Source organism: Narcine bancroftii, chromosome 1 (genome assembly GCF_036971445.1).
Source record: "Narcine bancroftii isolate sNarBan1 chromosome 1, sNarBan1.hap1, whole genome shotgun sequence".
Lineage (NCBI taxonomy): Eukaryota > Metazoa > Chordata > Chondrichthyes > Torpediniformes > Narcinidae > Narcine > Narcine bancroftii.
The window spans coordinates 144,209,418-144,236,254 of record NC_091469.1 but is presented as its reverse complement, the minus strand read 5'-3'; the positions used below and the strand labels follow the sequence as shown (position 1 = coordinate 144,236,254).

The window sequence follows — 26,837 nt, the reverse complement described above, 5'->3', positions numbered from 1 at the left end:
GCGGTGTTGCTCAGATGGAGAGATGTACCCCGCCTAGTCATGCTCAATGGTTATGTTTTGTCATGTCATGTTTAAACTTATAGAAGATTAGATGCTCAATTTCCAATTTGAATTCAAACTTTTAAACACTGTGGGGACCCTTTTTGAATAACTTTTATAATCTTTGATTTGTTATGAAGGTAGAAATGTTGACTAATGAGGGAATTTATCTCTGATAAGAATTCTGTCTTTTATTTTTGGTCAAACAGCTTCTTTCTTGGTAATGGGTTTAGATTTTCCTTTATTTAAAATAAAATAATATAATATCAACAATATCTGTTTGATTAAAATGTGGAGTACCTTGGATGAAATGATATGATTTCAGTGTAATGTATATTTTTGAATATTAACATATATCCAATTGCTTACTGGTTGAAATCAAAACTGCTCAGCTGTATAAATCACCAGTCCGACCTCAATTCTCTGAATAGGGATTGGCTGACTTGAAGTAGAGAAGGTTAGTGGGAGATTTAGTAGAGAAATTTAAATACTGGATGGTCTGGAGAGAGTGAGCACATTTTTTTTTAACTGGCAGGGGCATCAGAGATTTAAGATAATTGACTGTCACACGAGACGTGAGGTAAACATTTTAGTTTAGCCAACGAGTTGTCTCACCTGGAGTATGCCATCGAAAAGACAAGACACTTATCGAAACGGAAATGACCAAATAATTGAAAAGCTGTAAAAGAAAGTTGCAGGGCAACAGGAAAAGTGGAACGAATGAGCAGCTCTTTCCAAGAGCTGGGACAGGTTAGATGGGCGGAACGGCCTCTTTCTGTATCTTTACACTTGACACTCAATCCGATGAGAATTCCATGCCACCCGTACCATCCACTTGGAAGTCTTCAGAGCTCCAACTTGGAGCTGCCCTGAACTGTTTGAGCAGTTGAACGACTATATTAACATAAAAAAGGCAATGCAAAGGCAGAAGGATTTATTGTCAGACTGCTCAGTGACCATGTCCAAAAACAAACATCTTTGGATAATAAAATAATGTTTACTGACCTTTCAACTGGGATTGGGACGTGACATCACAGGTGATGAATGTACTTTGACCAGGCCCGTATTTCTGATCAAACTCTGCTTTTGTAATTGCACCTTGCGTATGATTGATATCACATAAAACCACCTGAAAATGAAGAAACGTTCTTTACACCATTGAAAGAATGTGATGAAGTTCAACCAATTTGTCCAAAAAGCACGTTTGGCTTGAAGATCACAGAAATTCCTCATTTATTTGAACAACATTTAAGCCATAAGAAGAAATCTAAAGTGAAAGCAAAAACAATGTTTATAAGGTTTATATAATCATGGATAAAGTCTTTTTTTTCTCCCAGGCCAGATGATTCTGGAACTTGATTTAAGGGGAGAGGCATTTGTGGGGAAACTTTTTCTCTCAGAGTTAATGACACGATGTAACTGTGGAAGTGCCTATAGTAATGATGTTCACCAGACATTTGGGCAGATACATAGACAGGAAAGGTTTTACAGGGGTGGCCAACCTTTTCATTTTTAACTAAGACATATTGCACAGTAACAGGGTATTTTGGCCCACGAGTCCATGCCACCCAATTAACCAGAACTCATGTACGGTGCACCGTTGGTGGTTCCAGGAGAGCTCCTCCCCTACCATTCCAACTCCAGCGATGATCCTAAGGAACTGTTGAGCAGACGAAGGGAGACCGTAGGAAAATTGACCTCTATACCACCAGTGTCACACAGAGAACACTCTTTTTTTGTGCCTGAAGACCACAAAAACTGCAAATATGTTTTCATATGAAGGGGAGCATTTGGTCAACCTTCACATAGGCCCTATGGAGGACCTTATAGGATACTCAGTCAAACTAGGTACAACCTGTATTTTGGACATTGGAGGGAAGCCACGGTCTTTCACCATCAACAGGCTTAAACCAGCTCATGTGGGCAGGTCTTCCCTACTGCAGCAGCCAACATTCTATCGCAGACCACCTTAAAGACAGACAAACCTTTCTGCAGGTTCTGGTAGGGGGAGGGGGGTGCCGTGTACTACAACTCCCAGAAGGCATTGAACCAGCCATGTGACATCAGTGCATGATGATGTCAGCTCGGGTCGAGTGTGTAATTTGGGCTTTTAAAAGGTTGTGCGAGTGATGAAGAGTAAATCCATTTGATTCACTCTAAAAATGCCTTGTGTGGTTATTTCATTGTGTCAACTGCGATTCCAATGACCACACTTCCCCGATATGTCCCCGTGGGCCAAGAGGCCTGCTAGTGTGCTGCATATCTAAATTAAAAATTGAAAAGTTGGCCACCCCTGGTAGAAGGATATTACCAAAACAGGCTCGTAAACTAGTTCAAGAACAGCAACCTGAGTCTCAACATGGTCAAGAAAACGGTAATGCTTGTGGATTTCAGGATGGAGAAGTTTGACCACTCACAACTGCACATCAATGGTGGCATCGTGGAGAGAGTGCCTAGCACAAAGGTTCTTGGTGTGGAGAAAAGGACTCCTCTTTGGCTTGGCTTCGCGGACGAAGATATATGGAGGGGGTAAAAAAGTCCACGTCAGCTGCAGGCTCGTTTGTGGCTGACCAGTCCGATGCGGGACAGGCAGACACGATTGCAGCGGTTGCAAGGGAAAATTGGTTGGTTGGGGTTGGGTGTTGGGTTTTTCCTCCTTTGCCTTTTGTCAGTGAGGTGGGCTCTGCGGTCTTCTTCAAAGGAGGCTGCTGCCCGCCAAACTGTGAGGCGCCAAGATGCACGGTTTGAGGCGTTATCAGCCCACTGGCGGTGGTCAATGTGGCAGGCACCAAGAAATTTCTTTAGGCAGTCCTTGTACCTTTTCTTTGGTGCACCTCTGTCACGGTGGCCAGTGGAGAGCTCGCCATATAATACGATCTTGGGAAGGCGATGGTCCTCCATTCTGGAGACGTGACCCATCCAGCGCAGCTGGATCTTCAGCAGCGTGGACTCGATGCTGTCGACCTCTGCCATCTCGAGTACCTCGACGTTAGGGGTGTGAGCGCTCCAATGGATGTTGAGGATGGAGCGGAGACAACGCTGGTGGAAGCGTTCTAGGAGCCGTAGGTGGTGCCGGTAGAGGACCCATGATTCGGAGCCGAACAGGAGTGTGGGTATGACAACGGCTCTGTATACGCTTATCTTTGTGAGGTATTTCAGTTGGTTGTTTTTCCAGACTCTTTTGTGTAGTCTTCCAAAGGCGCTATTTGCCTTGGCGAGTCTGTTGTCTATCTCATTGTCGATCCTTGCATCTGATGAAATGGTGCAGCCGAGATAGGTAAACTGGTTGACCGTTTTGAGTTTTGTGTGCCCGATGGAGATGTGGGGGGGCTGGTAGTCATGGTGGGGAGCTGGCTGATGGAGGACCTCAGTTTTCTTCAGGCTGACTTCCAGGCCAAACATTTTGGCAGTTTCCGCAAAGCAGGATGTCAAGCGCTGAAGAGCTGGCTCTGAATGGGCAACTAAAGCGGCATCATCTGCAAAGAGTAGTTCACGGACAAGTTTCTCTTGTGTCTTGGTGTGAGCTTGCAGGCGCCTCAGATTGAAGAGACTGCCATCCGTGCGGTACCGGATGTAAACAGCGTCTTCATTGTTGGGGTCTTTCATGGCTTGGTTCAGCATCATGCTGAAGAAGATTGAAAAGGACTCCTATCCTGGACCCATAACACCTCCTCATTGGTCAGGAATGCGCAGCACCACACACACACACACACACACTTTCTCAGGAAGCTGAGGAGAGCAAAGCTACGGGACTCATCTTAACCACCTTCTACAGGAAGACAATTGAGTCTGTCCTGTCTGGCTGAATTATTGCATAGAAGAGAGGTTCAAAGGATTGAACTGGCCGTCAATACAGAGGATCATCAAAATGACTGTTAAGATCTCTGGGGTCTCCCTTTCCTCCATTGAAAGCATTTACTGGCTGCATTGCTTAAGTAGGATTTGTAGTGGATTGTGTACGAGTGCAGCGAAAGGACTGAGACAACAGACTGAGAGCTCGGGTAACACAACTGCTTTAGTTTGAATTCCACGTTGCAGCCTTTAAGGCTGTGTCTGGCCTGCCCCTCGCATTCCGGAGCCGATGTCACACTGACGCAAGCACGCACTCTTCTGGATTAGAAGAGAAGGCCCCGTGACGCCATCTTTGCTGTGGCTGCCCCGCTGACCGTGCGTGACAAGCGGGGCCGGTTTGCTACAAAACTATGTGAGTCGCCACACAGTATTTTTGACCCACTACCATCAAGAAGGAGGTACAGGAGCATCAGAATCAGAGGTGCCAGGGTGGGAATTAGCTTCTTCCTGCAGGCTGTGATTGTAACTGAGTAAATCATCCCAAAATATTTATATATGTATTTTAAATTATATTTTTATGTATATATGTGATTATGATGTGGTGTGGATTGTATACGTGTGTGTGTGTGTGTGCACTGTGGTCCAGAGAAACACTGTTTCATCAGGTTGTATATGTACATTCAAATCATAATAGACTTGGAAAACGTTGACAAGTTGGGCTGAATGGGCTTTTCATTGATGTTGGACTTGATGACAAACATCTGAATAGAGCAGTGAAGGCAGCATCAGTCAATGGTTTATTAACATCATTTGGATTGCTGGTACCCAGCTCAGAAAAAATTCAAATTGATCACCACCAATAGAGACCCTTAGTGACTTTAGACTCATTTAAAATGTGAACCATGATTTATATTTATCCAAAAACCTGCTCTTCAATTGCAGAGGTTATATACCGATATAGAACTTAGAACACTACAGCGCAGTACAGGCCCATCGCCCTTGAGTTTGTGCCGAAACATATATCCCTAAAAAAAGTACTACATTGTAAGACCATATGCATGTATAAGAGTCTCTTTAATGTCTCTAATGTTTTATCCTCCACCACCGCCCAGCAAGACATTCCAAGCACCCACAACTCTCTCTGTAAAATATTTACCCTTGATGTCTCCCCTAAACTTCACTCCTTTCACTTTGTACATATCCTCTGGTGTTTGTTATTCCTGCCCTGGGAAAAAAGCGCTGGCTGTCAACCCTATCTATGCCTCTCATAATCTTGTAGATCTCTATTAAGGCTCTACTCATCCTTCTTCACTCCAAAAATAAGAGTCCCAGCTCTGCTAACCTTGTGCCATAAGTCTCACTTTCCAATCCAGGCAACATCCTGGTAAATCTCCTCTGCTCCCCCTCCACACCTTCCACATCCTTCCAATAATGAGGTGATCAGAGCTGAACACAATTCTCCAACTGTGGTCTCATAGGAACATAGGAAGTAGGAACAGGAGTAGGCCAAAAATGGCGCATCGAGCCTGCTCTGCCATTCGATACGATCGTGGCTGATCTAATTTATGACCTAACTCCACCTACCTGCCTTCTCCCCATATCCCCTAATTCCTCTATCATGTAAAAAATTATCTAATCGAATTTTAAATATGTTTAATGAGGCAGCCTCAACCACTTCCCTGGTTAGAGAATTCCAAACATTCACTACTCTCTGGGAAAAAATTATTTTCCCTCATCTCTGTCCTAAATCTACTCCCCCGAATCTTGAGACTGTGTCCTCTCATTTTAGTTTCCCCGGCCAGCTCAAAAAACCTTCCTACATCTATCCTATCCATACCCTTCATAATCCTATATGTTTCTGTAAGATCTCCTCTCATTCTTCTGAACTCGAGTGAATAAAATCCTAGATGATTTAATCTTTCATCATAAGTCAACCCCTTCATCCCAGGGATCAACCTAGTAAACCTCCTCTGGACCGTCTCCAAAGCCAGTATATCCTTCCTCAAATATGGAGACCAGAACTGGACATAGTACTCCAGGTGCGGTCTCACCAGTACCTTATACAGTTGCAACATGACCTCCCTACTCCTGAATTCAATTCCTCTAGCAATGAAGGCCAACATTCCATTTGCCTTCTTAATAACCTGCTGCACCTGCAACCTAACTTTTTGCGATTCATGCACAAGCCCTCCCAGGTCCCTCTGCACAACAGCATGCTGTAGTTTTCACCCTTTAAATAATATTCAGTTCTTTTATTTTTCTTGCCAAAGTGGATAATCTCACACTTACTAACATTGTACTCCATCTGCCAGACCTTTGCCCACTCATCCAGCTTAACTATATCCCTCTGCAGACTCTCCACATCCTCATTACAATTTGCTCTTCCACTCAATTTGGTGTCATCCGCAAACTTGGCTACACCACATTTTGTCCCCTCCTCCAATGTAAATGATGAACAGTTGTGGGCCTAACACTGACCCCTGCGGCACCCCACTTACCACTCTCTGCCAACCTGAAAAACTCCCATTTATCCCGACTCTCTGCTTCCTGTCAGACAACCAATTTTCAATCCAGGCCAATATACTTCCCCGGACTCCACTTTCCTGTAACTTACTGAGAAGTCTCTTGTGCGGCACCTTATCAAACGCTTTCTGGAAATCCAAATATACAACATCAACCTATTCCCCTCTATCCACCACACCCACTATATCCTCAAAGAATCCTAACAAGTTTGTCAAACAAGATCTTCCCTTTCTAAAACCATGCTGCATCTGCCTGATTGAACCCTTACGTTCCAAAAGTTTCACTATTTCATCTTTAATGACGGCTTCAAGCATTTTTCCAACTACAGACGTCAAGCTAATTGGCCGATAATTTACAGTCTTCTGCCAACATCCCTTCTTAAAAAGTGGCGTGACATTTTCTGTCTTTCAGTCTGCCGGGCCCTGCCCAGTATCCAAGGAATTTTGGTATGTGACCACCAATGCATCAACTATAACTTCTGCCATTTCCTTCAGAACCCTTGGATGCATATCATCAGGACCAGGTGATTTGTCTGGCTTTAATGCCATTAGTTTCTCCATCACTATTTCCTTTGTAACAACTATTTTATCAAGGCCCTCCCCAACATTCGCATCCTTAACTCCGCACTTGGGCATGCTGGACGTGAAGACTGACACAAAATATTTGTTTAATGCCTCGGCCATTTCCTCATTTTTTTGCCACCAGTTTTCCTTTCTCATCCTCCAAGGGTCCTATGTTAACTTTGGCCACCCTCTTCCGTTTTATATATTTATAAATTTTTTTGCTTTCTGTTTTTATATTTTGTCTCACCAAAGATTTGTAGGGTTGCAACATGACCTCTTGATTCTTGAACTCAATCTCCCCATTAATGAATCCCAGCATTCCATAGGCCTTCTTCACTATCCTATCAACCTATACGGCGACCTTGAGGGATGTAGAGATTTGAACCCCAAGGTCCCTCTGTTCATACACAATTAAGTAACTGACCATTAACCCTGTACTCAGCGGTTTGTCCTTCCAAAATGTATCACATCACACTTAACCAGATTGAATTCCATCTGCTACTTTTCCACCCAACTCTGCATCCTGTCTACATCCTCTTGTAATCTTCAACAACCATCAGCTCCATCCATAACTCCTCCAACCTTTATATCATCCACAAATTTACTGATCCATCCATCCTTCTCTTTATCTAGGTCAGTGGCTCTCAACCTTTTTCTTTTGATTCACATACCACTTTAAGTAATCCCTATGCCATCGGTGCTCTGTGATTAGTGAGGGATTGCTTAAGGAGGTATGTGAGTGGGAAGGGAAGGTTGAGAACCACTGCTCTAGACCCAATTGTTGCTGAAATGTTTTACTTGAGAAAAATTGTCATTGGCCCATTTCCTGTGGAGTTAGGAAACCGTGCACATAATGAGTCAATTAGGTACAATTAAAACAGTGGTTTTCAAACTTTTTCTTTCCACCCACATTCGACTTTAAGTAATCCCTTACTAATCACGGAGCACCTATGGCATAGGGAATACTTAAAGTGGTATGTGAGTGGAAAGAAAAACGTTGTGAACCACTGGTCTAGGTCATTTATAAAAAAATCACAAAGAGCAGGGGTCTCAGAAAAGATCTCTGTATCATTCTATTAGTTACTGACCTCTACACAGAATACATTCATTCCACTATTACTCTCTGCTTTCTACATGCAAGCCAATTTTTTTCCTCACAGCCAAAGTTCCATGGATCCCATGTCTCATGACTTTCTTTATGTTAATGAATTGTCACACACTTTTAAATTATGATTAGTTATCTACAGTAAACCTCCTGGCAACTGGAATTCAAGCAACTGGCAAAATAATTGATGAAAATAAATAAAAAAAAATAAGAATAAACATAGAAACATAGAAAATAGGTGTAGGAGGCCATTTGGCCCTTCAAGCCTACACCACCATTCATTATTATCATGGTTGATCAGTACCCGGTTCCTGCCTTCTCCCCATACCCCCTAATCTCCTTGGCCACAAGGGCCAAATCTAACCTACACTTAAATATTGACGGCCTCAACTACTCCCTGTGGTAAAGAATTCCACACATTTACCATTCTCTGAGAGAAGAAATTTTTCTTCATCTCAGTCCTAAAAAAATTCCCCCTTATCCTTAAACTGGTTCTGGTTTTTCCCAGCATTGGAAACAACCTATCTGTGTCTAGTCTGTCTAAACCAGGGGTCTCAAACTCAATTTACCTGCGGGCCACTGGAGGTAGAGTCTGGGTGAGGCTGGGCCGCATCAGGTTTTCCACAAGAAAAGCTCTTAAAAAAACATTCCACTGTTATCAATTGTCTTTATTTTTATTTTTTAACACAAAATAAGATGAAAAAATAAATAAATTAACAATTCATAAGAAAAAAAATGAAATCAATCAGTAATAAATAAATAAAATGAAAATAATAATAATGAAAATAATAATAATACAGCAGATAGAGAAGACTGAAGAAACCACATATAGTTGCTGACTGGAGAAATGTAATTATTATTATTCAGATTCAAATGTCTGTATTAACAGTTCTTTAACCTTTAACTTTCTGAACATGAATGGAACATTGAACATAAACTGTTATGAACATGTCTTCTTCGGCTGACTTCTTATTGCTAGAGACCTGGCAGCGCTTCCTCTCGCATAGCCGAGCCACATTTGGCTTAAGGGAGGAGGCAGTTGAGATCCTCAGTAGGGCTTGAAGATGCTCGTCAGTAAGTCTGGACCTGTACAAGGTCAAGGTAGAGAAGAGCTTTTCGCACAAGTATGTGCTCCCAAAAAGACACAGGGTCCGCTTGAACATTCGGGAAAGCTCAGGGAAGCTGGGGGGCAATTCTCTCAAAAATTGCCCAAGCTTGTCTGCTTTTCCACTCACCTCCCTGAACTTGGTTTTGAGTTCAGTGTTGCATTGCAGGTCAATGAGCTCCATTTGAAGCACAGGAGGGGCATCTTGTACATCAAAGGAGAAAGGGTCCACAAAAATTTGAAAGGTGGCTCTGTGCATCTTGAAGTCTGCAAATCTGTGATCAAATTCCTCCTGTAGCTTCAAAATGACATCCACATACTTCTCACCACTGAATGGTGTGCCTGAATCCATGAGTGCCTTGCATGCTGGGAAAAGGCAAAGGTTTGTCTGATAAAGCTGGGCTTTCCATAACATAAGTTTCGCAGAGAATGCTCTCAAGTTGTTATAGGCAGCACTGACAAGTTGCCCCTGGCCTTGTAACTTCTTGTTCAGTACATTAAGCTCATGTGTAATATCAACAAGAAAAGCTAAGTCCATGAGCCATTTGGGATCACTTAGCATGGGAACAGCAACCCCATCTTTCTCCATGAAGGCTTTCACTTCCGCTCTCAACTCAAAAAACCTCTTCAATATGTTTCCCCTGCTGAGCCAACGTACCTTGGTGAAGTAGAGCACATCCCCATAATCTGACTCAATTTCCTCTAAAAAAGCACGGAAACTTCTTTGCTTTAAGCTCCTGGATCTGATTTGGTTGATGCATTTCACAACGACAGACATCACATTGTCAAACTTCAGGCATTTGCCACAAAGAGCCTGCTGATGGATAATGCAGTGCAGAGCAATGGCCTCCTCCACACTCTCCTCTTCCAGTTTTTTTTTAACAAGTGCCACCAGTCCATTTGTCCTCCCTGTCATTGATGGTGCTCCATCGGTTGTTACTCCAACAAGCCTCTTCCATGGCAAACCGGCATTCTCAATGGCATCACATAGCTGGTAAAATATCTCCTGAGCGGTGGTCTGGCCATGCATTGGAATTACTGTGAGCAACTCCTCTGTGACTTCAAAATTGTCATCAACACCACGAACATAGATTGCGAGCTGGGCAGTGTCGGTGATGTCTGTGGTCTCATCAAGAGCGACTGAGTATACACTGAAACATTTTGCTTTCTCACACAGTTGATCATAAACATTACTTGACAGGTCAGAAATGCACTCTGCCAAGGTTTTGGCAGAAAGTCTGATGTTGCTAAACTGACCTTTTTAGGACAGACAATACTTGCAGCCTGTAATATGCACTTTTTGACAAATTCACCTTCTGTGAATGGCTTTCCTGCTTTAACAATCATCTCACTAACCACGTAGCTAGCTTCGACTGCTGCATCATTTTCTTTGGTCGCTTTCTCAAAGAAATCTTATTGCCTCACTAGACATGTTTTAAGATTAGCAACCCAGTTGGCTCTCTCATCTCCTTGGTATTTTGCATACTCCTCAGTATGTCTCCGCTCCATCCTCAACATCCATTGGAGCGCTTTCATCCCTAACGTCGAAGTACTCGAGATGGCAGAGGTCGACAGCATCGAGTCCACACTGCTGAAGATCCAGCTGCGCTGGGTGGGTCACATCTCCAGAATGGAGGACCATCGCCTTCCCAAGATCGTGTTATATGGCGAGCTCTCCACTTGCCTCCGTGACAGAGGTGCACCAAAGAAAAGGTACAAGGACTGCCTAAAGAAATCTCTTGGTGCCTGCCACATTGACCACCGCCAGTGGGCTGATATCGCCTCAAACCGTGCATCTTGGCGCCTCACAGTTTGGCGGGCAGCAACCTCCTTTGAAGAAGACCGCAGAGCCCACCTCACTGACAAAAGGCAGAGGAGGAAAAACCCAACACCCAACCCCAACCAACCAATTTTCCACTGCAGCCGCTGCAACCGTGTCTGCCTGTCCCGCATCGGACTTGTCAGCCACAAACGAGCCTGCAGCTGACGTGGACTTTTACCCCCTCCATAAATCTTCGTCCGCGAAGCCAAGCCAAAGAAGGAGTATGTCTAGCTGTGTAATGTTTCAAATTGTATTCTTTGTGCACTGCAACTTTCTCTGTGCAAATAAGACACGTCAGGATACCCCTGTGCTCAACAAAGAAATATTGCACTTCCCACTTTTCCTGAAATTGTCTGTGCTCATCACCAACCTTTCTCTTCACTGCAGGCTTTGAAAAAGACATGTTTGGGGCTGTATAATATATATAATTCCACTTGGTGTCACTGTTGTGTTGAAGTTTCAGTGTTTAGCCGCTGCATCTTTTCCGCTTCTTTTTCTGTCCCGCTGAGCAACAACTTCCGGGTTCAGACTGGACGCCAAAGCGCGTGAAGGGGGAGCATAAAAAATGCACACAAATATGCTTATATTCGCAATACGCCCAGCCGATGTCCCGCCCCCGAGAGCAATATACCCCACCGTGATTGGTAGGTGCGTTCAGCTCCACACACAACACTGAAAAGTGTCAATCATATCAAACTCGCGGGCCGCACTAACATTAAACTTTCATATTAAACATGTCTGGACCTGTACAAGGTCAAGGTAGAGAAGAGCTTTTCGCACAAGTATGTGCTCCCAAAAAGACACAGGGTCTGCTTGAACATTCGGGAAAGCTCTTGTACCTCTATCATATTTAAACTATCATCCCGAGGGCCGCAGTTGACCCGCGGGCCGCAAGCTTGAAACCCCTGGTCTAAACCCTTAAGAATTTTATGTTTCTATAAGATCCCCCCTTCAATCTTCTAAATTCCAGATTTAGATTTCAGATTTATTTTCAGAGTATCATGTACCACCCTGAGATTTTTTCTCCTGTGGGTGCGGCAGAATTGCCACATATTGGCAATGCAAAAAAATAACTGGCTCAGCTTACACATGTAAACAAAGTGCAATACAGAGAGAAAAGTAATCAACAAAGTTCAAAAGTAAGAGTCCTTAAATAAGTCCCTGATTGAGTTTATTTGAGGAGTCTGATGTTGGAGAGGTAGAAGTTGTTCCTAAACCTGAGGTTTGTGAGTCTATTGGCACATATACCTATTTTTTGATGGTAGCAGTGAGAACAGAGAGTGTGCTGGGTGACGTGGACCCTTGAAGATTGCTGTTGCTCTCCGACGGCAGCGTTCCTTGTCGATGTTCTCATTGATGGGGAGGGTTTTACCCATGATGACCTGTGCTATGTCCAATACATTTTGCAGAGCTGTATGCTCAGGGGCACTGGTGTCCCCATACCAGTGAGGCAGCCATACATCTATAGAAATTTGGCAGGGTTTCTGAGGTTATGCCAAGTCTCCACAAACACCTGAGCAAGTAGAGGCCCCTGATATGCTATCTTCACAATGCCATTAATGTGTTGGGTCCAGGAAGAATCTTCTGAGATAGTGACTCCCAAGAACTTAAATTTGTTTACCCCCTCTGTTTCCCTGATGATTACTGAATTGTACGCCTCTGGCTTTCCCTTTCAACGATCAGCTCCTTCGTTTTTATGATATTGAGTGAGAGGTTGTTGTTAGTGCAACGCCCCATCAGAGCGAGATGTTGAAGATATCCGTGAATATATTGGCCAATTGGTCGGCATAGGTTTTCAGTAAGCATCCACGTACTCAGAATCAGAATGCATTATCATGAACATGTCATGAAATTTGTCAATTTCACAAAATGAATACAAAAAATAGTTGAAGATGAAGTCAAAGTCAGGCAATGTCTGTGGTTGTTTATTGTCCAATCAGGATGGCAGAGGGAAAGAACTGTCCTTGAGCCATTGAGTGCTCGTCTTTAGGCTTCTGTACCTTTACCCTGATGGTAGCAGAGTGAAGAGGGCATAGCTTGGGTGGTGGGGGGGTCATTGAGGATATAGGCTGCTTTCTTAAGATGCTACCTCTTGTAGATGTCCTCAATGGTGTGAAATCTGGTACCCTTGATGTTGCAGGCTGAGTTAGCAACCCTCTTGGAGGTTTTTCTTGTCCTGAGCATTGGCACTCCCATACCAGACAGTGAAGCCACCAGACAGAATGTTCTCCGTGGTACTCTTGTAGACGTTTTTGAGAGTCTTCGGTGACACACCGAATCTCCTCATACTTCTCACCAGTGAGCCTTCTTCATGATTGCATCAACATCAAGACCCCAGGACTAAGGATGAGAACTTGAATATGGTCCACTCCACCGACTCAAAGCAGGCACTTCTCTGCTTCCCTCAACCATACTTTTGCTCACCTCTGGTGCTGCAGTCTTCAGTCTCTTCGATTAGAAGTAGGACCAGGTGGTCAGACTTGCCAAAGTGTGGTTGAGGTATGGCTTGGTAGGCGTTTTTCATGGTGTGGATCACTGGTCGAGTATGTTGGCCCTTCTGGTCTCGCTGCTGACATGTTGGTGGTAGTTCGTTAGAGACTTCTTCAGGTTGGCCTGATTGAAGTCCTCTATAATGATTGGGAAGGCATCAGGATGTGCTGTCTCGTGGCTGCTAATCACAGTCCTTGGTCCCTCCAGTGCTAGCCTGACGTTAGCCTGAGGCAGAATGTACACTTCAACCAGGATGATGGTGGTGAACTTCCTCTGTAAAGAGAAGGGTGGCACTTGATTGGCAGATGTTCCAGGTTGGGGGAGCAGGACTGGGACATGACCGTCACATTTTTGCAGCACGATTAATTGATGATAACACAAACACTGCCTCCGCTTCTTTTCCCTGATGTCGGTGTCCGGACAGCACAGTGGAAGGTGTCCCCCTTGGGCTGTAGCATTATGTCTGGAATGTCCTCCATATGGACTGGATCAGAACCAGATCAAGGTTGCAAATGGACAAAAATAATGAAATATCAGAGCTGGTACAGATTATTTAACCTTATTGAATCTTTTTATTCATTCAATTAGGGGAATTATGGGATATGGGGAGAAGGCAGGTAGGTGGAGTTAGGTCAAATTAGATCAGCCATGATCTTATTGAATGGCGGAGCAGGCTCGATGGACCATTTTTGGCCTACTCCTGTTCCTACTTCCTGTGTTCCTATGTTCCTATCATGGTTTGTATCTTAATCTCATACATTTGCTGTGGTTCTGTATTGTTTTATATCCCTGTGCCCCATTGATAGTTTAACCATAAAAGAAGGATTCAGCATTGGGCTTCTGCTAACCTGTGAGTTGGAAGTAGAGATTTGTCCCTTGAGACGTGTGATCCTGTGGTATCCGTGTGCATTAGATTTGGCACTGAAATTCAATTCCATTAAAGGTGATTGAAGCAGTGGAGAAACATTATTTATTTATTTGTACTGATGAAATACTTGTGCTGTATATGTATTGATTGACTGTATGTGGGTTATATCTGGCTGTGTGTCTGCATGTTTTCCACCAAGGACTGGAGAACTCTGTTTTGTACAATCAGATAACAATAAACTTGACTTGAACATGAGCAGCGTGGTTCAGTTTACAGAGCTGCTCTGTCATCACTCCAATAGCCCGGGTTAAATCCTGTTGTTTGTTTGAAGCTGACACAATTCTGCTGTGTTCTTGTGGCTTTCTCCCAGACACAGTTTCCTACTACATGCCAAAGTCAAGTGAGTGATAAGTTTGTTCAAGATTTCAGCATCGGTAGTTTGTCTTTCTCCAAAAGAAATTAGGTGTAATGCCCTCTTTCCCCCACTGAAATGCTTTAAGATTGTGAAAGGCGTTCACAGAACCAGGCAGGAGAATGATCATGGCCAATCCTCTATCTCAATGCCATTTCCCCTCACCCTTCTCCATCCCTATCCCCTTGATTTTAAATTTAAATTTAAACATAAAGCACAGTAACAAGCCCTTTCAGCCCATGAGCCCATGCCATCCAATTACAACCAATTGACCTACAACCCCCAGTATATTTTGAAAGGTGGGAGGAAACCGGACCACCTAGAGCAGGGGTGTCAAACTCAAATTCACGGAGGGCCAAAATTAAAAACTTGGACCAAGTCGAGGGCCGAACTAAATATTTATTGAAAATTTTCAACAACATCTGCATGTTTTCTCTTCTTTCAACATATGTAATGTTAAACTTTAGGATATAACTTTAGGAGGATAATGTTACAGGTCAGGAGTAGGTAGCTCAAGTTCACCCTTTGCTTGACCTGAGGGAAACCTATTTGGTCCCTGTGGAGATGTAGTCAGCATTCACAGGCTGTGTCCATTTTGGCCTGCATCAGGACTCAGCATTTCCTGCTCACTCCTCAGGCTCTAGGCCTCTATTCACCCACGACCCACCATCCCTCTACCTGACCAGTCCTTTACCCAACCTCTACTTACCCCTCACTCCACTCGCTCTGCCTCTACCCACCCCATCCTATACATGCCCCTCTACTGCCTCTCCCCTCAACCTGTTCCTCCTTCTACCCGTCTCTCACCCTCTAATCACCCCTCCCCTACTCGCCATGCCCGTCACGCCGACAGGAAATCACAGGCGCTCGCCCATCCGCCGCACCGCTTGACAGGTGGGAGAAGTGACTGGTTGTGCGGGGAGCCTTCCAACTGGCTTGCCGGCTGATGACATCGACAGACTTCTCGTGTTACAATTTCTCGTGTTACAATGGGGAAGGATGTGCAATGAAGGGGGAGGATGGTGGGGGTGACATTACCAAAAAACAGCATCGGCTCTCGCTGCAGGGCGGGCCACCTCTAATACATTTTTGAAATGATCTTGCGGGCCAAATATAATTATATCGTGGGCCAAATTTGGCCCGCGGGCCAGAGTTTGACATGTGTGACCTAGAGGAAACTCATGGAGACACAGAAAATGTACCTACTCCTTACAGACAGCACGGGAATCGAACCCAAGTCCGGATCGCTGGCGCTGTAACGTTGTGCTAGCTGCTATGCTAAATGTGCCACCCTATGATCTCTGATCAAATCCCCTTCTTCCTTCTCTCCAGCAGGTGGCTCCAAAATCCAGGATACAAGCTCTTGAGTTCCATTGGGTGATTCTTTGACTCTCTGCTGCCCCCTTGCTACATCTTGCTGGAAATTGCTCACAGATCCTGGTTGAGCATGGAATGGAGCAGCACAAGATCAGGCCTATTGGCTCACCATGTCTTTGCTGATCAAGATGCTATTTTCATTACTTGTTAACAGCCGGAGACATTGCAGATACCTGTCTGCACCCCATCGAGGACATCTAAAAGGCAGTAAATTAAGAAAGCAACCTCTACCCTCACCACCCAGGCCATGCCCTCTTCACACTGCTACCATCAGGAAAAAGGTGCAGGAGCCTGAACACGAGCACCCAGAGGTGCAAGGGCAGCTTCTTCCCTTCTGCCACCAGATCTTTTAATGGATAATGAACCACAGATCTCACTATTACTTGCACTATTTATTTATTTTTGAAATGTGATTTATAGTGATATTTACACCTGTAATTTTCATGAGATGTTCAAGGTCAATAAATTCTGATTCTGAACTAGGATGGCATGGTTAGTGTAGTGGTTAGCCCAATGCTGTCGCAGCGCCAGAGAACGGGACCAGGGTTCAAATCCCATGCTGTCTGAAAGGAATTTGTACATTCTCCCCGTGTCTGCATGGATTTTCCCTGCAGGCTCCGGTTTCCTCCCACCCTTCAAAAGGAATTTACCGAGAGTGTAGGTCAATGGCTTTAAAACTTTGCCATCGTGGTTAGTAAGGGATTGCTTAAGGTGGTATATGAGTGGAAAGCAAAGTTTGAAAACCACTGTTTTAATCGTACCTAATTGACTCATTATGTGCATGGTTTCATAACTCCAAAGGAAAAGGTTGAAAACCACTGTTTTTAGCCCACACCTGGTGTTTCTTCCACTCCCGGTACCATGTGATGTTTCTTTCATTGTAATAAATAAACTTTTTTTAACAACTATACTTTATTAGCTAAAGAACTCATGACCCTGTGGAGGCATCCATCTTGAATTGGGTGTAATTGGGCGGCATGGGCTTGTGGGCTGAAAGGCCTGTTACCATGCTGCATGTCTAAATTTAAATTTAGACATAAATTCGGGCACCAGCCTCTCTCTATAAAAACTTGCATCACAAATTTTCTTTTAACTTTCACCTTAAATCAATGTATCTAGAGTTTCCGCTTTGGGAAAAAAAAGCTATCTATCCTATTTTTAACCTCTCAATTCATAACTGGAAACTTTCTGGGCAAGAACTTAATCTTTACTGATATTTGTTCATCCCAGGCACCAGCTCAAAGCTCTCCTTCATTCTCTGATGCCGAAGAGAAAACAATCCATTGTTGATCAACCTCTCCTTGTCCCTACCATTCCCAAGCTCCCCCACCCACCTACCCCCTGATCATTCAGATCACCATACCAAGGTGATCATCCACTATCTCCCTACACTCATTCTATTGACCAACTCTTCACCTGTAGTCTACATTGACTTAACAATTCACATGCTCACATGCTCAACTAAATATTTCTTAAATGCTCAAGAGGGCATCTTACATCATAAAGGACCCCAGCACTTTGGCTACAATCTCTTCTCGCTGTACCCTTCAGGCAGAAGTCACGGAAGACGGAAGTCCACCCTCTCCAGGCTGAATTACAGCTTTTATCCAATAACTATCAGGTTTTTGAACCTCCCCTTACTACCCTAAACATAAACTATTCCAGGACTAACAAAAGATCTGTCAGCGCTACTGAATGCCACATCTTAATTTTTGCACTAATTGCAACTGTGAATATATATATTTACCTTTTCATATTCATTCTCTCTCTGTGTCTTGCATTTATGGTCATTTCAATTTTTACTATTGAAGTTGGTGTATCTTACATTTCAGTTTGGCCGGGGAAATTAAGAATTTTGCTACATCTATGCAATATATGTGACAATAAGAACATAAGCATTAGGAGCAGGAGATGGCCATTTGCCCCGTTGAGCCCGCTCCACCATTCAATAAGATCATGGCTGATCTGATGATAGGCTTATCTCCATCTACTTGCCTTTTCCCCATATCCATTAATTCCCCATACTATGTAGAAATCTATCCAGCCTTGTCTGATATATATTTATTGTGGTAGTCTCCATTGCTTCAAATGAAGAGAATTCCACAGATTCACCAGCCTCTGGAAAAAGCAGTTCCTCCTCATCTCTGTCCTAAATTTACTACCCTGAACCTTGAAGATATGTGCCCTAGTTCTTGTCTCCTCTACCAATGGAAACAACTTACCTCCCTTATTCTACACTATGCCTTTCATAATTTTATACATTTCTACAAGATCCTTCTCATTCTTCTAAATTCCAATGAGTACATCCCAGGTGACTCAATCTCTCCTCATAGACCAACCCTTCATCCCTGGAATCAACCTGCTGAACCTCCTCCGCACTGCCTCCAAAGCCAATACATCCTTTCTCAAGTAAGGGTAGGGATAGAGTGATCTTCTTGATCACTAGGGGGAGTCAGAGACTAGTAATGGATTCAAGATGGATGCCTCCACAGGGTCATGAGTTCTTTAGCTAATAAAGTATAGTTGTTAAAAAAAAGTTTATTTATTACAGTGAAAGAAACATCACATGGTACCATGAGTAGAAGAAACACCAGGTGTGGGCAGAGTACGTAATCAGTCGTTATCAGCAGAAAAATGCAGAATGTAAAGACTCCTAACATGGTAATTGGACTGGAAATATCAACCATGAGTGGAGGCTGTTCAAACAAAGATTCATGCTGTACCTGCAAGCTATTGGACTCGATAGAAAACTTGAAGCATGGAAGGTTGCATTGCTACTTATCATGGCGGGATCTCAAGCACTAGAGATTTTCTACACATTTGTTTTTGCCAAGGCAGAAAATCAGGGCAAGGTTATCAAGATGTTTGATGACCACTGTTCTCCAAATAAAAATGAAATGTTCGAGAGGTACGTGTTTCACTGGCACATGCAGCTAGTGTAAGATGGAGTTTAATCTGGATAAGTGTAAGGTGATGCATTTTGGATGGACAAACTAGAAGAGTGAGTAAAGGTCTAATAGTTGATTACTTACCAGTGTAGATGAACAGAGGAACGTTGGGGTTCAAATCCATGCATCCCTCAAGTTTGCCACACAGGTTGATAGGATAGTTAAGAAAGCCTATGGGATGTTGGGCTTCATTAATAGGGGGATTGAGTTCAGGAGTGGACAGGTCTTTTTGCAACTCAACAAATCTCTAATAAAACCACACAGAGTATTGTGTTAGATCTGATCACCTCATTAAAGGAAGGATGTGGAAGCTATGGAGAAGGTGCAGAGGAGATTTACCAGAATGTTACCTGGATCATTCAAGGCATCGGGAACTCGGGGCTGGGCGTTAAGTCCGCGTTTGGGGAATTAGTATTAGGAACTCGGCTGGACAAGCAACATGGGCCTAGGAGAGAGAGTCTGCGGCCGGGATGTCGGGAGCTCTAGTGATTGAGCAGCTGGGGTGAGGGTCCACAGTCGGGGAGTTGGGAATGCCAGTGGGTGAGTGGCCGGGGTGAGGATCCGTGGTCGAGACATCGGGAGCTCTGGTGGCTGAGCAGCTAGGGCAAGGATCTGTGGTTGGGGCGTCGGGAGCTTGGATGGGCGGACAGTCAAAAATAGGGGAGTTGACTTTTAGACAGATATCAGGAAAGCACACGAATTTTGGGCCAAAAAAATGGGGAGGGGTGGGGGGCGATGTCTACTATTACACAGGATCGACTATTACACGTGAATATACTGTAGGTAACCCAGGGCAGACTTGATGGGCTGACTAGCCTATTTCTGCTCCCATGTCTTATGGTTTTAAGGTAATGCATATGTCTTTCTTTCCTTTTAAAGTGTACAAGCAATTGGTCCACCCCTCTATAGATCCTGTGAACGAAAGGCTTTTAGAATGTTCAGGAATCTTTGCGTTTCTCAGTGGCAATTTTATTTTAAAAAAGGAGTTGCTTTTAAGTCCCAAGCCTATTATAAATAGAGTGCCTTAATCGTAGAGTGATCATCACTGGAAATATGAGTGAATGAATATTTCACATATTTGAATTACATTTTGGTTCCCAAACAAAATGAGTAAAACAGGCTACTGCAAGTCTCACACTGTCCTGAACTCGAAAAATTTCATTATCACTGGTCTAAATCCTGGAATTCCAATACTGAACTTATTGGAATTCCAGTCACACCAGAAGACTCCTCAATTCAATAAGGGAATGACCACCTCATTTTAATGTAGTACTTTATAGATCGCACAACAGTAGAACATGGGTATGGCCTTTTGACCCACGTGTCTGTACCAATCACGATGCCTAAATCTAACTAAAAGTCTACTGTTTAGCACTTGACAGATATCCCTCCATCTTCGTGAGTCTATCTAGAAGCCTCTTAAGTGCTACTATTGCCAAGTCGTCAAGTTTACTGTCATCTGATTGCACAAGTACAACCCCACGAAACAACGTTCTCTGGTCCCCGGTGAAAAACACGCAGACAAACAATACATAATCTAGACAAGTATTCATTAATATAAATAAATATAGCTTCATGAATACGAGAGTCTCATATGGTTAGTGTGAGCAGTCCTTTTGGTTGTTCAGTAGTTTCACTGCTCTTGGGCAGCTGAGATTCCCAAACTCCGAGGTGTTGGCTCTGATACTCCTGTACCTCTTCACTGACAGGCACAGCTGAAAGATGCTGTCTGCAGGATGGAAGGGGTCCTCAAAGATTTTGTGTGCCCTCTTCAGAAAACAATCACATCAATGGAGAGGAGGGAGACTCCATTGATCCTCTTTGCCACTCTTATGGTCCTGTAGATTGACCTCTGATTCATTTCACTGCAGCAACCGTATCACACAGTGATGCAGCCGGCCAGGACGTTTTCGATAGAGCTCCTATAGAAGGCTGACATAATGGTGGCCGGTAGCCTTGCTCACTTCAGTCTTCTCAGGAAGTGCAGTCACTGTTGCACATTCCTGACAAGTGAGGAGATGTTGAATGTCCACGATAGTTACGTTAACTGCAAGGAACTTGGTGCTCTCCACTACAGAGTTGTTGATGTTCAGTGGAGGGTGGTCATTCCTGGTCCTCCTGAAGTCCATGATCATTTCTTTCATCTTGTCCACATTGAGACGCAGGTTGTTACCCTCACACCACTTCACGAGATTTCCCGCCTCTTCTCTGTGGTGCGACTCATCGTTGTTGCTGACGAGGCCGACGACTGTCATGTCCTCTGCAAACTTGATGATACTGTTGGAGCTGGATCTGGCGATGCAGTCGTGGGTCAGTAGCACGAAAAGGAGCGGGATGAGCACACAGCCCTGAGGTGAACCAGTACTCAGCGTGACGGTGCTTGATGTTTTGCTACCAACCCAGACAGACTGTGGTCTTTCCAGATTCCAGTCACAGACAGGGTTGTGTGTTTCCATTAGCCTTTGGGGAATGATCATATTAAATGCCGAGCTGAAGTCACTAAATGACGGCCTGGTGTATGAGGCATCATTCTCTAGGTGGGTCAGGATGGAGTGAAAGGACAAGGCTATAGCATCGTCTATGGAATGTACTGTATCTGATTCCATCACCATGGAACACTCACACCATCTTGAACTGGAAATGTATTGCATTTCCCGATCTAATTCCCTCATCACCTGTAATTTCTGTGTGCTTAAATATGATGCCACCATGGCAAATATCTTGCCCCCTCTTAGTATTCAGATATACAGCACGGTAACAGGGTCTTTCGGCTCACGAGCCCATACTGCCCAATTACATCCAATTGACCTAAAACCCCAGTATGTTTTGAACAGTGAGAGGAAACCATAGCCCCAGGGAAAGTCCACAAAGACACAGGGAGTACATACAATCTCCTTACAGACTGTGTGGGATTCTGAAGGAAATGGTTCAATCATCTATCTCCACTAAAGTCCCATCTTGTCCTTGAGACATCTTCACAAGCAATGCCAGGAAATGCAAAGCCAATCCTTTTTGTTCTTCTCTTCCTACCAGGCAGGTGAAGCAGGGATTGATATGCATTTCTTCCAATTTGGTCCATCTCTTGCTCACAATGTGCCATCCCTCAGAATGCAGAAACCAAACCCCAATTTAGTGGAAGGTAAACTGTTGGACATCACTATCCTTCACCATTTACACTGTCCCTGTTGAAAGGCATGGACAGAATAGATGTAGTAAGGTTGGTTCCAATGGTGAGAGAGTCTAGGACAAGAGGGCACAACTTCAGGATTGAAGGGCGCCTGTTTAGAACAGAGGTGCATCGAAATTTCTTCTGCCACAAGTGAGCTTGCAGGCGCCTCAGATTGAAGAGACTGCCATCCGTGCGGTACCGGATGTAAACAGCGTCTTCATTGTTGAGGTCTTTCATGGCTTGTTTCAGCATCATGCTGAAGAAGATTGAAAAGAGGGTTGGTGCGAGAACGCAGCCTTGCTTCACGCCATTGTTAATGGAGAATGGTTCAGAGAACTCATTGCTGTATCTGACCCGACCTTGTTGGTTTTCGTGCAGTTGGATTACCATGTTGAAGAACTTTGGGGGGCATCCGAGGCGCTCTAGTATTTGCCAAAGCCCTTTCCTACTCACGGTGTCGAAGGCTTTGGTGAGGTCAACAAAGGTGATGTAGAGTCCTTTGTTTTGTTCTCTGCACTTTTCTTGGAGCTTTCTGAGGGCAAAGACCACGTCAGTAGTTCCTCTGTTTGCGCGAAAGCCGCACTGTGATTCTGGGAGAACATTTTCATCGACACTAGGCATTATTCTATTTAGGAGAATCCTAGCGAAGATTTTGCCTGCAATGGTAACCATTTGCCCATTAAACACCAAAGCCTGGTGAACTTTGTTAATGCTAACTTTTGTGCACAGAACAAGAATTGCCTGCAACCAGTGAGATGGGAATGTGATTCAAAGAACTTTTATAATCTTAAATATACATTACACACACGTGCGCTTAGTATTAGAGGGTGGATTAAGTAGGTTAGGTAGGTTAAGTAAGTAGGTTAAGTATGTGGTGGTACACCACTGCCCTACTGCAGGGGGCAACCTCTGTACCTACAGGAGTGTAAGGGGACAGGACAACACCTGGCCGGATGTCAATCAGTCAGCCTGAATGGATCAAGCCCCTCCCGGTCGGGTGTCAATCACCCTCCGGGATATAAGCCTGCACTGGCCTCCCGAGGCCTCACTCAGAGTTGCTGCAGCCACAGCCAGCCTGGCTCTGTGGAAGTTTTTGTGGATTAAAGCCTGTTGTACAGTCTTTATCTTTGTGTGTGTCTGATTCTGTCTAACAGTGCCCCACAAAATAATAAGTTAAAGTTTAATTCTGTTTTCTTGTTCAATTATAATTAAAAACTACTTTTGTTTAAGTAACCCTGTGTTGTGGTGCATATCTATTGTTGCTGGTTTTTGGGGTCCTCTGGGCTCCGTAACACGCCACATGAATCCTTCAAAACTTCCCTCATAATTTCTTGTGCTGTATTATAGCATCCAACATTGCTTAATTTAGCAGTTTTCAAAGCTTCTTGCCTCCTTTTAAGATCGGGTATAACCAGAGTTCAATACGCTTATTCTGGAAGCTTTTTTAAGGAAACCTCCTCAGCAGGATTTTAGGGAAAGCAAGGAAGGAACTTGGTTGGGGATTTTTTTTTGCATTTTATAAACCATGGGTGAGCTATTATTGAAGCATAAATAAGCTAAATAACTGCAGGCCATGTGAGGTTCACCCAGTGGTAATGATATCACTGCAGAGAATGACAAGGGATATGATATACTTAAAGCAGAGGCAGGATTAGTTAGCTTGGCTTTGTGTGGGGGACATTGTGCCTCACTAATTTGATTGAATTATTTAAAAGTATAATAAAGAGGAAGCAGTTAGTACAAAGCCGTTGCAGCTTTTCTGAACTGTTTCCCATTGGTAGATATATTTCCTTAAATTAAGAATCTAATAAATGAGACCATAATAACTGGGAGCAGAAATAGGCCTTTCAGCACATTTAATCATGAGCTGATCCATTTTCCTGTTCAACCACACTGTCCGGCCTTCTCCCTGACTAATTTAGACCACACCAATCTCTGCCGTAAATATACACCCAATGTCCAAGATTCCACAACTGCTTGTGGCACCAAACCACCCAATGACTGAAGAGATACTTGCACATCTCTGTTCTTATTGGACACACTTCAATCCTGAAATTGTGTCCTCTTGTCCAAGACTCTCCCTACGTCTATTCTGTTCAAGCCTTTTCACATTTGCAATGTTTCAGTGAGATTCCCCCCCTCCCCCCCCCCCCCCCCCCATTCTCCTAATTCCAAAAAATACAGGCCAATACACTACGTTCTAGATGTGATCTCACTGTTGCCCTGCATCGCTGGCCAATAATCTTCTCAACCAGTGGGCCACAGTGTGTTTCCATGTGGGTCTTTAAAAATGTGAAATAAAATACCATAATTGGATAAAGATATGTTTCTTACAGAGATGCCTTTGATTTGAAAATATTGCTCAGTCATTGCCACTGGTGGGCCAAGTCATGTTTGACTGCAAGCCAGGTGGGCTAAACCATAAAAGGTTTGAGACGCACTCTAGAACAAAATGATTGCACATTATTAGCTTATCTTGCATACACTAATCAGACTGGTTTAACAGGATGCTCCACACTATTGCAGATCACTTTTTTGCACTAAGATTACTGTAAATACTTATTATTTCTTTTAATTGAATTCAACTGGATCTCTACGTGGCTTGGCCAGGCAAAGAGTGTTTGTAGATGGGTCATAAGCTGCATGGAGTTTGGTGACCAGTGGTGTTCCTCATGGATCCGTTCGGGGACCATTACTCTTTGTGAATTTTATAAATGACCTGAATGAGGAGGTGGAGGGATGGGTTAGTAAGTTTGCTCATGACACAAAAGTTGGGGGGTGTTGTGGATAGTGTGGAAGGCTGTCAGAGGTTTCAGCGGGACATTGATAGGATGCAAAACTGGGCTGAGGAGTGGCAGATGGAGTTCAACCCAGATGAGTCTTAAGCGGTTCATTTTGGTAGGTCAAGTATAATGGAAGGATATGGCATTAATGGTAAGATTATTGTCAGTGTGTTGGATCAGAGGGATCTTGGGGTCTGAGTCCAGTGGACGGTCAAAGTAGCGGTGTAGGTTGAGGCTGCAGTGAAGAAGACATATGGTGCATTGGACTTTATTAATCATGGGATTGAATTTAAGAGCTGAGAGGTAATGTTGCTGCTATATAGGACCCTAGTCAGATCCCACTTGGAGTACTTTGCGCAGTTCTGGTTATCTCACTATCAGAAGAATGTGGAAGCCATAGAAAGTGTGCTGAAGAGATTTATGAGGATATTGCCTGGGTTAGGGAGTAAGCCTTATGGAAACAGGTTGAGTGAACTCGGTGAGAGGTGACCTGATAGGTGTTTAAGACGATGAGATGCATTGACCGTGTAGATAATCAGAGACTTTTCCCACGGCTGAAAAGGTTGCCACAAGAAGACACGGGTTTAAGGTGCTGGGGAGTAGGTACAGAGGAGATGTCAGTAGTAAGTTTATTACGCAGTGAGTGGTGGGTGCATGGAATGGACTGCCGTCAGCAGTAGTGGAGGTGGGTATGTCTGGATCTTTTAAAAGACTTTTGGATAGGTACATGGAGATAAGAAAAATAGAGGGCTATGGGAAAGCCTAGTAATTTCTAAGGTAGGGTCATGCTTTTGACAGGCCCTTTGTGGGCCGAAGGGCCTGTATTATAATGTAGGTTTTCTATGTTTCAATTAGTTTACGGTAATAGTTTTTCTTTACAGGTGGCTGTTCAGTTGCACCAAGAATTTTTGTGCAAATGTACATTGTACAACGTGTATGACAACAAACTCATAAACTTATCTTGGACAAGACCTTTTGCAAATCCTCCATTTCCTCCTTCCTTGCCTGCTCAGTTCATTTATTAATATTTTTTGCTGCCCTCACAATTTACATTCTGACTCCTCTTCGCATTGTCAGAAACCTTCATCCATCATTGTGATGAGAACTGTCATAAGTTGAGGCTCTCGCACTGATCCCTTAGTGCACTCTATTCGTTGCACCTTTGTCAACTAATGAAATGTGTGCTCTTGCTTTAAATCAAGGCCACACTGCAGAGAGCAATGTACGCAAGATTTACTCACTTCTTGCGTGTGGCAAACAACCACTTACCAACTGGTTTCATGGTATGTGAGGAGCAGACCTATGGTACCACCGCCCGCCTCATCCCTTCCTCCTGTCCTGCCCACTTCAAGACTGCCGCACTGCAGGTTGTTTTACCTTTGCTTCCTTCTTTAACAAGGCCTCTGCAAAGGCCTTTCCCAGTCCTTGGGATGCGCCTGTTACCAAGCCCACACTGTTCTTCAGATTCATTTCAGCTCCGCTTTCCTGTCTCGATGGTCGAGGCTGCAAGTGCTTTCTCCTTCCACCTGCTTCCTGACTAACAGTGAACACACCTCCCACTCCTCCTTAACTCTTCACCCACCAGCCACGAGTCAGGAAGTGCCCTTGAGCAAAAGCAGCTTCGGAGGAGGAAGGATTGTATTGCACAACCCTTTTGTGCTGCCTGGTAAGATCAAGAGAACTGATTGCTGTACACGTGACCTTTGACTTGCCCAGAGTGTTACATCACAGTACACAGTACCCTCAAGCACTATAGCACAGCAACAGGCTCTTCACCTCCATCCAGTCTATGCCGAACTATTATTCTGCCTTGTCACAATGAACTGTACCTGGACCATAGC

General features: G+C 44.0%; 1 protein-coding gene across 1 annotated transcript in view; it reads right to left on the bottom strand.

Moving 5' to 3' along the window:
- LOC138764755 (15-hydroxyprostaglandin dehydrogenase [NAD(+)]-like) overlaps nucleotides 1–26,613 on the bottom strand; it is a 66,820-nt gene extending 40,207 nt beyond the window's left edge. Inside the window, exons 1-2 of the mRNA XM_069941004.1 lie at nucleotides 26,374–26,613; nucleotides 1,045–1,168 (exon numbers count right to left, since the gene is read on the bottom strand). Of these exons, the coding sequence (XP_069797105.1) occupies nucleotides 1,045–1,168; nucleotides 26,374–26,466 (217 nt within the window). The 5' untranslated portion in view covers nucleotides 26,467–26,613. The remainder of the gene's footprint in view (nucleotides 1–1,044; nucleotides 1,169–26,373) is intronic.
- Nucleotides 26,614–26,837: the final 224 nt, after the last annotated feature.